This window comes from Bos javanicus, chromosome 10, assembly GCF_032452875.1.
Source record: "Bos javanicus breed banteng chromosome 10, ARS-OSU_banteng_1.0, whole genome shotgun sequence".
NCBI lineage: Eukaryota > Metazoa > Chordata > Mammalia > Artiodactyla > Bovidae > Bos > Bos javanicus.
This window is the reverse complement of record NC_083877.1, coordinates 72,010,197-72,024,878: the sequence shown is the minus strand read 5'-3', so window position 1 is coordinate 72,024,878 and position 14,682 is coordinate 72,010,197. Positions and strand designations below refer to the sequence as shown.

General features: G+C 34.0%; 1 protein-coding gene across 2 annotated transcripts in view; it reads right to left on the bottom strand.

Annotated features, from left to right (window-relative positions):
* Positions 1-14,682, bottom strand: part of PPM1A (protein phosphatase, Mg2+/Mn2+ dependent 1A) — a 50,699-nt gene that overhangs the window by 6,909 nt on the left and 29,108 nt on the right. For both annotated transcript variants that reach the window (XM_061429048.1, XM_061429049.1), the window contains exons 2-5: positions 9,410-10,263; positions 6,917-7,034; positions 2,657-2,765; positions 1,173-1,230 (exon numbers count right to left, since the gene is read on the bottom strand). In XM_061429048.1, coding sequence (XP_061285032.1) covers positions 1,173-1,230; positions 2,657-2,765; positions 6,917-7,034; positions 9,410-10,263 — 1,139 coding nt within the window. The remainder of the gene's footprint in view (positions 1-1,172; positions 1,231-2,656; positions 2,766-6,916; positions 7,035-9,409; positions 10,264-14,682) is intronic.

Sequence of the window (14,682 nt, the reverse complement as noted above, 5' to 3'; positions counted from 1 at the left end):
AAAGCATTATTTTCTGGGTAATGCAGAAAGATAAGGTTTTATAAGATTGATCTTTAGAATATAAATGTTTTCTATAGTATATATGTACATGTGTTTATGAAATATCAATATATAATCTGTTCCAAGAATTGTTACAAGGCAAAAGAATCGGACACAACTTAGAGACTAAACAACAAGAACCTTTTGGTTTGGTTTTGGAGTAAAATATTTAATATAAGATTTTACGATGAGGTTGACCAAATGTATTTCTAAACCAATAAATTACCAGAAAGAATTTTATTTTTCTCTTCAATAAACCCAATTTATTTTTAGAATATTATCTTTATAAATTTTTATTGCATGAAAACCTCAAGTAACAAGAGATTTGAGGATGCTTCATAATGCAGTATATAAAATATTTCAGAGCCAGGCTGAAATGATTTTAAGTTACCAGTTTTTTGTAATCACAACAGTACAATCGAATTGTAATAGAAAACTTAATTGAAGAATGTTGCTGTTGTTTAGTCACTCAGTCATGTCTGACTCTTTTGCAACCCCATGGACTACAGCCCATCAGGCTCCTCTGTCCATGGGATTTCCCAGGCAAGAATGCTGGAGTGGGTTGCCATTTCCTTCTCCAATAGATCTTCCCAACCCAGGGATCAAACCTGCATCTCCTGCATTGGCAGGCAGATTCTTTACTGCTGAGCCACCAGGGAAGCCCTAATTGGAGAATACAGCATTCTAAACATCTTTATATAAACAGAATTCTCTACTTTAGTATTTAAATGAAATGTGTAGGGTTCCTGGCAAAGAATGGGTATTAATGGAGATGGGCATTCTGAGGTTCTGTTGCAGCTGCTTACAAAACTCAGAATCAATTCAAGAAACTGAGCAGAGATACTCCCAACTTCAAAAAAATATTTAGTGGGAAAAAACTTCTGAAGTTGATTGCTTGAAGAGGCTTAAAAAAATAATTAAAAGGGACTTTCCTCCTGTTTGAGTTAAATGGCCACTCACCATGATTAATGTCCTCAAGCACTAGGACTGTGATACAGGCAGAGTGTAGAGCAATCAATCAGGGGTGTGTGTAAGAGAATGGGTGCAATAAACAGCTCTGCAAAAATAGGTAGCAAGGATATGCATTTAGAGTGGAAGGGAAGGGAAAGCAGAGGAGCTAAAATGTTACTTACGGTGTCATCATTTTTGTATGGATTCAGTCTATTGTAAACGGCTTCAATTACATTCCGCCTAAATTTAGAAAAAAAAAAAAAAATACAGAAAGTTAATTCTTCAGAGCACAAGACTGCTTAATAACTCATAGCCAGGTGTTTATTAAAATGTCAAGGATAATCATTCACAAATTATTTTACTTATATTTCTTACTGCCAATAACTGAACCTTATCTTAAGATATTTGGGCCCCATTGTTAAAATACAGGTGAATTTATTCTAAAATGTACCATTCTACTAATACAATTAATAGAAGAAAAAAGTCATGGCTTGGGGGAAAAAAATCAGTCTATATGGTCTATGTCTATTTGAACTGGCATTTAGTTTTTATAAGTCAAAAATGATGATACATTTCTTAAAAAATAATATATTCTGGTTAAGAGTTGAATGTTTTGAAGTAGATATAACTTCAACGTCTGTTATAGTAAAATAATTTAATATTTTACATATAGGTTTCTGCTTTTCATAATGCCCCTTTAAAAAAGCTCTATTAAAACTGAAATGTCAAATATGACATTTCCCTGGCAAGTCTAGTAATTACTTTTTGAATAATATTTTATTAGAAATAAGAATCGGTAGTGGTACTTCTGAATTATAGCCTCCCCACTTACAAAACTGACTTGAAGCAATTTTATATTCAATCATTTCACAGAATATCTTATTGGAAGAAACAATTTCCAAGATATAAATGCTTCAAACAGGAAGTTCTGAACAATTACATGATATTTTTAAAAACATGGCTACACTCACAGAACAAGTAGAGAAACAAGGAAATTTGTCAATATATCTTTGTAGATCAATTACATGGATATCTGAGGTAAAAATGTCTTAAGCCTTGAATTGTAAAACTGTGTAAAGTCTCCACTGCAGTTTACAAAGATGTAAGGTTAATATTTAACACAGATTAAGTCCAGTTCTATGAACTAAAGTGCAGAGAGAAAAAAACAAGAAATGCATCTACCTATCTTCCTTCACACCAAAACCCAAGCAACCAGCATCGACATCCAAAAACATCAGGAAAATCAGATACAGAGAAATGGTCCAGGTGCAGGAAGAGACAGATGCTCATCCATGGGGTATTCAGTTATCCAGGGATTAACAAAATCAAATTATAGTAGGAATAATACTGACACCTGGAATTTTATAGTACTATGTAATTTAGTTTAAAATTTTATTTTACTGTATTATCTCATTTACACTATTATGAAATAATCAGTGTAATCTAAGCCTCCACTGAAGACAGTCTTCAGTATAATTAGTTACAATGATATTCTGATATCTATTCTAGATAAGCACCATATATCATTAACACTGAAAAGCAATGAACCACAAGTTAAACATTCTAAAGTCACTTTAGAAATTATGTAAATACGAATCTGACCTACGGACGCCAAACATTTTCATGTACTGAGACAAATGCTATGAGTATTCAAAATGTAACTTACTTGCTTGCCAGTTCACCCCCTGGTGGGAGGCTGGGTATGTTCTCACTCGCTAATGTGCGCATCACATGGACTAAGTCAGGGACGCCTTCCCCCTGCTTCTTTATGATTTCTGGGAATCAGAAGTACTTTTTTTGTAAGTGTTATTCAAACTTAATAATAATAATAAAATGAAACAAAGATAACTTAGGTTTTTAAAGATGGCATATACCACATCTGAGATTTTCTAAACTAGTACAAGGAAAGAAAAATCAAATTGAACTTTGAAAATTGATGACAAAAGGATGTATAAAATGATACAAGAGATACAATACTTTCCAGATTAACTTCAAAGACCAAATATAAACAAGATTAAAAATGTGAAAAAATTTCGTATTAAAATCAATAAAGTACATAATCGGGGATACGTGTGTACACATGAGGATATTCCTCTTAAGATGCCAGCTAGTTACTTCTGAGGAGATTAACTCCTCTAATTAGACTGGAAACATGTTTCCTGAATTTTGCTCTGAAAATACAATACACAGATTAAAAAAAAATAAACAATTTCAAGATCTTAAAAAAGAAAAAAGAAACCCTATAAGTATGTGGGATTTACTGATGATACACTAACACAAATCATATTTACATGTTTATATTTACAAAATGATACTTAAGTAGCATGGGCAGAATAGGTCATACACTTGAACACTACTCGCAGCTTAACTTCTGTCTAAAGTATCTTTAAGCAATAAACAGATAAATACCATTTCCTGTTGATTATCTGAACAAAGCCTACAGAATGGAAAAAAGTCTAAATTTCATGGTAAGTTTTTTTAAAAACAAAAAATTTGACAAACCATACAACTGTATTTAAAATTGTTAATTTTAAAACATTGTTATTAAATGGGAGAGTGATATGATCTACAGTATTGCCACGCAGATGCATATTGTCATTCATACCACAGAATACCAACCCATTGTGCACAACTTAAAGAGTGCTCAAATTATTCACTTTAAGTCCAAGAAGTCTTTACCTGGAGTTTTAGCATATTTATTCTAAACATAAGATCATGCCAAGAGTATTTGTGGTTATATGTTCGATTTTTTGTTTTCCATTATTTACACTAAGAAATTTTCTTTGTTATCATTGGATATCGTTCTAGTTCTCAATCTGTAAATACCGTTGAAAATAACAATGCATGTAAAGATCTTTCATTCTTCTATCAAGTTTCAAAATATTAATTCATCATTAAAGGCACATATTAAAAGACAGACGCTGCTACCCATACTTCTTTAAATGGCTCAAATTGTCCTTTTTAGGATTAAGGCCAAATTTTACCATCTCTTTTTTTAAACCAGTCTTAAATCTGAACAAAAAGCAAGGATCTCAGATTTGGTTTGCCAAGTTCCTTTATTGTATAATCTTTAACATCTAGTATATTTATTCTACAAGATTCTAATGCTGGAAATTTGCTGTACAAAAATAAAGGAATTTGATGTTTACCTAAACTGCACAATTTCACAATCTAAAGCTGTAATACACTTAACATACAGTCTCTGCTAAGCCAGTACAATTATTGGACAGATAACTAGATACAATATAAATGAACACTGATGATAAATTCAATTGATGTTTTCAAATCTAAAAACATTACCTTGAATCATCTATATTTGATGTATTATATACCTTCTTTGTTAAAATATAAAAGTTAGGAATATTTTAACTGTGAAGAAAATTACAGGAAGACAAATTCTTTAAAAAAATAAGACTTTAAAAACAGTCATATCTCCTATTTCACATGGGACAATATATTTAAACTATCTGAGCATTTAACACTACACTAGCCTTACTTCTTTCTGCTTTAAAAAATAAAGAAAAAGGAATTTTTAAGAAATAGTCCTTTAACTGTTCTTGGACCATACATTTCAATTAGAATTGTAAAAAGACAGAATGCTTTTATTAAAGAATATATGTGTACAGAAGATCTACGTTTCACATGCTCATATATGCTGCTCCTCCTCACTTCCCTCTGCCAAGTCTGAGAAATTTTATCAGTTATCTCCAAATTAGAAACTTTAAAGCTTGTGTAGTCAGTAGCAAATAAAAATATATAAACAACACTGATATCCTCTTAAATTGGCTTAGAAGGACCACAGCCTTAAGTGGTATGGTTTAAATTATGAGCTACATCTTTTCACAACCCTAGAGAATCAAATATATTTCGTAGATCATAGGAGGAGAGCTTTTAAGCCTTTGTCCTTTTCTGTGGTGTGGACAGAGAAGCCAAAAGTATTCAATGCAAATAAAATGAGGTTTAGTAGGTCACAGCAATTTAGTGAAGGCATGTATTTAAAGAAAGAAAAATAGAAAAAGATATTCAGTGCCTGTTTTAAAAGCTGACTGCAGTATTTATCACTTTTTAAGACACAAAACAATTTTTACAATGCAAATAGCTACATTCTTTCTATGTTTTTAAATATAGTAGTGATTTTAATTAATATAATATTTAGATGCAGTCTCATCAAATCTACCTTGGTAAAGAATACTGTATTTCTGACATAATAATCTCCAATTGAACAGTACAAATATAACAAAACTTCAGCATACCCAAAATACTGAGTATTAATGTAAATTTTGTTCAGATGGCAATTCTTGCTTGATAATAGGCAATATAAAACTTCACATTATAACATAAAATTACCTATCTAAAGCAATTATTTATAATTGCATCAAACTTAAGAGTGCACACTAAAGAGAAAAAGCAGCAATTCATTTCTAAAATTTGACTCGATTTCTTAGTAAATAAAACTAAAGTCGGTATTTCTTTAAATCAATAAGAAAACATGTACACTCAAGTTAAAGTGCCAATAAATTAAATATCAACATATCCCAATATATATTCCTCTTCGGATTTTGTATTTTTCTAAGAACAAGCAGTGTGAACCAATGTGCTGTAACTTGGTAGCATTCTAAATATTTTCTTACTGTATTATGTATAAATAACTCAAACTGATATGAATTATTTAAAACCAAGAATTTCCAAGACCCTTGGTAATAGTGAGGAGACAAACTCATTGAATAGTATGCTCAGTAAGTGAAATACTAAATACTACGTATATACTATTAATAGATATATCACTATCAAGTAGGGGAGAGAAGTAAAAAACAAAATAGCAACTCTAAGACAGTACTGGAAATCAAAACCAATCACCATTCTAACACCAGACTAATTATAACTGGTATCAAACAGTAAAAAGAGAGAAAACAAAATTAAAGTGCATATTAATTTTAATAATGCAGGCACAACAGGATTTAAGTATATAGTATATCAATGTTTACATGGTATTAAAGGTCTTTAATAGTGTATCAATGTTTACATGCTATTAAAGGTCTTTAACGTGCAAAGTAATAACATTAGGAGCCCCCCCAAAAATGCATTTTAACACTATCATAGGCATGTCAAGTTTTTCCTGCTTAAAGAAACTGTATAATCTACATACTTATTGCATATATGCAATAAACTGTAATTCTCTGGGGATACTTAATATTTATACCAAATAGCAGCTGCATCAATAATTATTTTAACACTTTTCAAATATTTGAAGGCAGCCTTTCTAATTGTCTCAAAGTAATCTGCAGAATTATGATAAATACACTTCTGTAATTTCCAACTTAATTTCTTGATTTTATTCAGTATTTACATTTCTGCCAGGTAGAGACCTAGTATGTCTTCTATTCAGGTTTATGTTGTCTAGGTGAGGCAGTTTATGGCTTAGGCAAGAAGCTTTGAAATAGTTTAAAATAAATTTTTAAAAGCTGTGGCACATGAAAGGTATTAATAACCAGGCTATGATCTTCAAGTTCTTATTTTAAAAGTCCCAAAGATGTTAAATTCATAAACACAGCTTTACACAAAAGATGGCATTCAAATTATCACCATCATAAATAATCTATTTATAATAAACCATAAATCAGACTTTCCTGGCATAAAATTATTCATGCCAGTGAATTAATCAAGAATTTGAAAGCATACAAACACTTTACCAAGTATCCTGAACAGAATGTACTGGGCCATACTTGTTATTTCTAATATAACTGTAATAGGACAGTAACAAATACCTCAACAGCTACTACAGAAACACCCTTTCCCACTTCTGTACACTAAACACCAAATGTCGAAGTCACGTACGTAAAGACCTAAAAGTTAACACGTTATAAAAGTTTGATTATGCTGAGGTTTTTCTTTAATAAAGCTACTTATTTTTTGTTAAATGATCCACCTTCTACTCTGCTTTCCAGGTATTTGTCCAACTCTTCCTCCTTCTTCACTGCTTCTGGCGATACTTTGGGTGCATTTGGAAAACAGATCAATATCACACTCATGTTGTCTCGACTTCCCTGGGAAGAAAAAAGTTTGAGAAAACATTTTGTTTCCTTTTTGCTCTTCAAAGCCTTGAGAACCTTTACAGCCATGTCAATTATGCTTGTTCTAGTGAAAACATATATTGTTTATAAGGAGAGAAAAATATATATGCACATGTGGAAGGGCACCCCCCCAAATACATATGTAGTACCTATGGTATATAGAATAACCAACACTCCAAAAGACAGGAAAGAAACACTACAGGTTAAACTCTACTGCAACAATAATTTTTTAAAGTTCTATAAAATAAATATTTCTGAACATTTACTGGTGGCCTACTTAACATGAAGTGATACCTAACACAAATACACATACACACGTACATTGAATTCAACAAGGTAGAAAATACTAGTGATATTCTTTACAACATGATTTCATCTGTAGTTACACATATACCTGACAAATTTACATTTAAAATAAATTGTGAGACTAATTGATTTGCTTCATAAGTAGAAATATAGAATTAGAAATAAAACTACATATATAAAGTTTATAAACCAACTTTTAATTTTCATAATTAAAAAAAAAAGGCTTAACTTTTAGGAAGTACATTCATTTAGACACCTACATATTCAAAATACTATAATTACAATACTTGAATCAATTTTGGCCTCCCCACAAATCAGACTTTTCCTATTATTAATAATAACTGGGAGTTACCTTCTATAGAGCATAATGCAGAACAGATAAAGTGGAATCTGAGTCATAATTTACTAATATCTGAATCTGATAAGTCTCTTAAGAAAACAGCTTTTAATTTAGTTAACAAAGTATTGAATTCTCAAGTGCTAAAGGATAAACCTAACAAATGAATGCTACTTTGTCCCTTTTTTATAGTAAAAGGGACAAAGAACATAAGTGGCATTGTATTGTTCCTCCTAAATTCAGAAATTAACAGTGTGCACTATCAAGTTGTCGTTCTATTGATTTTTTTAAAACATATTTGTTAGATGTTACATAAACTTGATTTGTGTTGGATGTTACATAAACCTGATTTTTAATTAAGATTTTAAGTATAGCTGGCAGTTGTGCATATAAAACTACAAACAGTATTATGTTGACTTACTATTTCTGAGTTTTAAAAGAAAATCAAATATATAGCCTCCAAAGTTTTATAAAATCAGCATTTTTTAAACAAACAAAAGAAAACCCACAAAGAATTAGTACGCATTATTGACAAAATACAACAGTGTGGCAGAAAGAACACTGCAGCCAAGTCAAGGGCTTGCATTCTAGTGCTAGTGCTGCAGCTAAAGGAGTAAGTTGTGTAACATTTTAACCTTCTTAAAAAGGCAGCAGCATGTTTATATGTATACATTAGCTCATTAATTTCATTCCCCAGTCTTATGAGTTAGATACTATTTTTCTCCATTCAAATAGCTGAGAGGGGCTGAACAATTTGTTCAAGACTGTACAGTACAAAAGTAACAGAGGTAAGATTTGATTCCACGTCTGACTCAAGGGGCTTCCCTGGTGGCTCAGAGGGTAAAGTGTCTGCCTGCAATGCAGGAGACCTGGGTTCGATTCCTGGGTTGGGAAGATCCCCTGGAGAAGGAAATGGCAACCCACTGCAGTATTCTTGCCTGGAGAATCCCATGGACAGAGAAGCCTGGTGGGCTACAGTCCACGGGGTCACACATGAGTCGGACACGACTGAGCAACTTCACTTTCACTTTCTGACTCTTAAGTCTGCAGAACCTTCTGTTGCTCATCTACACAATCCCATTTGATTATCCAGACAACCCCATAAGACAGGGTAATAATATCTCTCTCTTGAACAATTAAAGAAACTGATTTTCCAGATAGTTTAAAGAGCTTACCTGAAGTCATACACAGTCTCATACCAAGTTCTTCTGACTCCATGTCCAAGGCTATTTCTATTACATAACACCAAATCATCACTAAATCCTCTCTGTTGGTGCTACGGATTCATTAGAGCAGTCTCAAAGTATTTCCATAAATATACTGAGATATCACATGGTAAAATATTAAAATTCTAAAATGCCTTTCATTTATAGACAATGAGGCTTAACTCTCCCCATTCCTCTTTTGAAAACATTCACTTTGATACAGTCTTTTTACCTTTGATAATATTCCATATCAAAAAACTCAAGTAATTATGGTTACTAAAAAAGATTAAACATCCAGATAACTCTTGCATTTATGGTAACTGGATAATTTATTTCTAAGAAGTATTCCTATATTATTTTTGTAATTGATGAAAAGTATCCTGCAACTGTACCAAAAACTTATTTCTGAGCTATAGGCTCTAAGATGATTTTATACTATAGTAGTAATTAAGATGCCATAAAATCATTTTGTCTTAAAAAAAAAAAAAAAGTCTAGCTACCTTATACAAACAGGTGTCGACTACTTCATTGCAAACTTTCTCAAGGTCATCAGTGACTTCAAGTCTGGATCTTACAAAATCACAGAGCTCTTCATTTCCCATGACATCCCAAATACCATCACATGCAAGAATAATGAATTGATCATCTTCTTCAGATCTTTCAATATCATGGACTTCAGGCTCTGGTGAAACAAGCTGCTCTGTAGGACCTTTTCCATGGACACATTTGTAATCAAAGTCCCCAAGGGCCCTCGACACAGCCAGAGAGCCATTCACACGCTGAATCATTACAGAACCACCTGCATTCTGAATTCGTTCTTTTTCCAGCGGATTACTTGGTTTGTGATCTTGTGTGAAGAAGTAAACTTTCCTGTTCCTACAAAGTAAACCTCTTGAGTCTCCACAGTTAATGAAATACGTGTGTTGAGGAGAAATTAAGACACCCACAGCTGTTGACCCACTCCTATCAGCACCATGTTTCTTCTCTGACATAACTCTCATATGTTCATCAATCTCCAGGAAGCCTGTTCTGATTCCATTCTTTACATTTTCCACAGAAGGTGCTCCTGCAGACCCTTTAAAATCCTGGTTATTGGTGATGTGATCTAACAAATGCTCACAGCAGTATTTGGCAACCTGAGAACCAGCATGCCCATCATACACAGCAAAGAATGACCATGTTTCAAGTCCACTTGGCAGACCGATCACAGCAGTATGTGCATCCTCCATTTCAACTCGCCAGCCTTGCATGCTGCTTAGCCCATATCGCAACCCATTACCCTGCCCCTGGGCATTATGTTTTTCCATCTTTGGTTTGTCTAAAAATGCTCCCATTATGTCTTGATTCTCTAGGTCTGCAAAGGAAGAGAAACAAAAAAGTTAATAACTGTCTTATAAACAAACTATCAATACATATCCAACAACCTTTAAGAATGAAGGAAATACAAAGAAAGTTTAAATATTAGTTGAGTATTCAGGATTTTCCAAAGTTTGGTTCCAAATATCTAGTTTTATTCCTATTACACAAACCTCTGAAAAAGTAAAAAAAAAAAAAAAAATCTACTTACAAGGATCCAAATTTGCATGCTCCTTCCCTTAAACCTTTCCTCCTGTCAGTGCCCTTAACTGGGATTTCCTGCCTTTCCTCCTTCCTTATATAAGTAAGTATACCCGTCCTTTATATTCTAGCTCAAATTCTGTTTTCCATAGGTTTTTCAGTCTTTGATAAGCCAATAAGTTATTAAATTACTGTAAGTGGTTCATCCTCAATTTTCAAGCTGCAAAGCCATTATACACACTTTATCTATTGTAACCTAACCTAGTGGTAATAACACGTATCATTATTATAGCACTTTATAATCACTCGGTATAAATAGTAAAGGAGATCAAAAGGTCTAGGACAGCACTGTGGACAAGTCTGAAAGTTTGGCTAACCTTTCCCAATAATCAAAAGCGAAAACCTCTGGCTTGGAATGGGCTTACAAGGCAGGAAGACAGTGTTCAGGATTCAGGTTGGTCTTTACTTGAGTAATAGCCTCGGAATGTAGAGACTTGGGGTCCAAGTTATCAAATGAGTCACAACTGAATGCAATCTGAAAGGAGGATAGGATGAGGTTTAATGAAGGTGAAGAGAGATGGGTAGGAGTGGGGAAAGTACCTAGGTAAATTAGGATGAACTTAGGAAACTGGGAATCTGTGATACTACGATGCTAAGGTCTGAAAAGAAGCTGGAAGAGAAAGAGGAAGAAGAAAAACAACTCAGGAACATTTCCTGGCAACGTCTCCCTCCTCCTTCATCCTACTAAAGCCAAACTAATACACAGCAGAGAAGTCTGGCTGATTGGTATGATACAATGATCTCCTGCCTACTTGTCCACTTTCATTACGGTTCCACTAATGGCAGTTAAATAACGAAAACTAGCCATTAGTCCTTTCTTAAGGTGGTTTTCATCAAATTGATACACAATATGGCAAGGGTGAGTGTTTTGATGGGACAAAAGACACAATAGTAATGACATCTTAATAGCAGACAATGTGTAAGATGAACTCTAAATCATTCTAAGTTTTGCAAGCGTTACTTCAATTTATTCTCAACAAAACTCTGAGGTAAGTTATAATATTATGTTCAGTTTATATTAGGTTGATGAAAAAGTAATTGTGGTTTCGAACCTTGAATTTTAAATCATTGTAACCAGGCTCAAACACATCTTTATTAATCAAAATAGAAACCATTACAATCAAACATTTTTGCCAACAAGAAATGTTTGTGTATTCTTGTAGTGCAAAAATCCATGCTTGGGGGGTTCCCTGGTGGCTCAGTGGTAAAGAATCTGCCTGCCAATGCAGGAGACATGAGTTCGATCCCTGATCCGGTAAGATCACACACACCTCAGAGCAACTAAGCCCATGTACCACAACTACTGAGCTTGTGCTCTAGAGCCCAGGAACTGCAGCCACTGAGCCCAAGTGACCCAACTACTGAAGTCTGCGCATCCTAGAGCCCGTGCTCCAAAACGAGAAGCCACCACAATGAGAAGCCCCCGCATTGCAACTAGAAAGTAACCCCTGCTCTCCGCAACTAGAGAAAAGCCCACACATCAATGAAGACCCAGCATAGTCAAAAAAAAATAATAATAATAATAATGAAAAATCCATGCTTGGGGATTCAATCAACTCTTGGAAAGCATTTTCTGCCTCCTGCTGACTGTGGAAACTATTTTCCCTGCAAAAAGTTGTCAAGATGCTTGAAGAAGTGATGGTTGGTGAGAAGTCAACTGAATGTGGCAGATGAGGCCCAATTTATTCAACTTCTGAAGTAAGTTTTTCAGAAACTTTGGGCCCTTTCTGTTGACCACTGCCAGCCAGCTGCAGGCACTGCAGTTTTTGGTGCATCTCATAAATCTGCTGAGCATACTTTTCAGATGTACTGGTTTTACCGGGATTCAGAAAGCTGTAGTGGATCAGATGGGCAGCAGACCACCAAACAGTGACCATGACCTTTTTTGGGTGCAAGTTTGGCTTTGGGAAGTGCTTTGGAGCATCTTCTTGGTCCAACCACTGAGCTGGTCGTCAATGGTTGTCATAGAAAATCCACTTTTCGTTGTATGTCACAATCCAGTGGAGAAATGGTTCATTGTTGTTGCATAGAATAAGAGAAGACAACACTTCAAAATGATGATTTTTTTTTTGGTTTTCAGTCAGCTCATGAGGTACCCACTTATTGAGCTCTTTCACTGTTCCAATTTGCTTCAAATGCTGAATGACTATAGAATGGTCAATGCTGGGTTCTTGAGCAACTTATCATGTGTTTTAAGAGGATCAGCTTTGACAATGGCTCTCAAATGGTCACTGTCAACTTCCCGTGGCTGGCATCCTTGTCTTTAAGGTTCTCGTCTCCTTTGCAAAACTTCTTGAACCACCATTGTACATTTTGCCAGCAGCTCCTGAACCAAACGAGTTGTTATGGGCTGTCACCACTGGTTTATGACCCATTTGAACTCAAATTAAAAAATTGCTAAAATTTGCTTTTTGTCTAACATCATTTCTATAGTCCAAAATAAACAGTAATAAGTCATTAGCAAAAAAACAAAGTAAGAAATGTGCATTATAATTACATTTATTTAAGAATGTATTCCAATATCCAATGGCAAAGTTCAACAATGCAAAATTGCAAGTTACTTTTGCACCAACCTAATAGATGAATTTTATTGAGACTAAAAAACTTGGCCAATGTCACTCATCAGAAAAATTTAGGGGAATTAGGACTCAAATTCAAGTCTGCCTCACTCTAAAGCACCGTTTACTACTAAGGCAATGGTCTCAGACATGGTTGTACAAAAGAACTTATCTGTGGACCTTTAGAAAAAAATCAAAATTAAAAAAAAAATAGAATTTCCAAAGTAGGATTGCAACCTAGGCAACTGTGTACCAGTGGTAAAGATTAGAGAGATGGAAAGCCTAGATTAGGAAGATAGAAGATGATAGAGCTGTGGTGAGGTTAAGTCATCTGCTGAAGGTCAACAGCAAGTTGCCTCATCTCTGTACCTCAATTCCTTTAGCGAGGCTAAAGGGGAGGTGGGAGGGGTTACAGCCAGCCCTCCATATCTTCGGGTTTCACATCCGTGAATATGGAGGGCTCACTATATTCACTGTACTACCCTTATGGAAGGGACTTGAGCATCCACACATTTGGTATCCACAGGGGCTCCTGGAATCACTCCCTGTGAATAATGTTGGACAACGGTATACTTAAGACACTCGATATCACTAATCTAGCATTCTTTCTTCATCTGTACAGTGGGCATATTAACACTTACCTCTGAATGTTGCTGCAAAAGTTTAAATGAGGTAATGGGTGCAAAGTAGTTACATTGAGTATAGCAAAAATGAGGAACTCTGCAAATGGAAACTATTTAATTATTACTACATTCTCACACACACAGCCAATCTAGATTCTGTTATTACCTAATAGGGACCTTACACTTTTATAGAAAAGGCCAGTAGTTATTTTCTAAATATACACATGAAACTACCAAATGATTCATTGAAACTTTTGAAAAAATATATATTAGGAATGTAAAAATATAACAAACCAAGTCAATCGTATGATAAAATTTTAGGTCCAGCTCTGCTGCAAATGCAAAAATACAAATTAATAATTTTGTGTCTGGAGTCTCACATACTGAAAAAAAGCCATTTAGAAATCTTACCTCCTTGAATTCTGAATAATTTGCAGAAGCCTGGTGAAGCAGTTATATAAAAATAATACTTATCAGAAATTATATATAAGTAAGTATCTTCATAACTGTCATAGTACTTTGTATTGAAATGTTCAGATCGGCTAATAATGCTAGTGTTGTGATGCAACCTAGCATGTGCTCAGAGTTGACTAAATAAAAGTAGGCCAAAATGCAGGCTTTAAAAAAACAACATAAAAGGCAGACAGGCATGGAAGACAGTCACCAAGGAAAGCAGAAACTTCTTTTAGTGTCATTTTTTCCTGTGCCTACTCTATTTAATTTGTTTTCTAAATTTCTAAACTACCAAGGGTAAATGACCAAAAAAAGAGGAAAGAAGAGGTAAAGAAGAAGAGAAAATAAAGGGAGAAAAGAAATCTCAACTTTTAACTTTTATTTTTGGGACTAACAGCAAACAATAGGGCACTAATCGCAGTTTCTGGCAATGCCAATCTCAAATACTCAAGCTAAATAAAATATATTAATAAGCAAAGAACAATAAGAAGATATATTTTTAAAGATTCAGAAGTTAAAGGT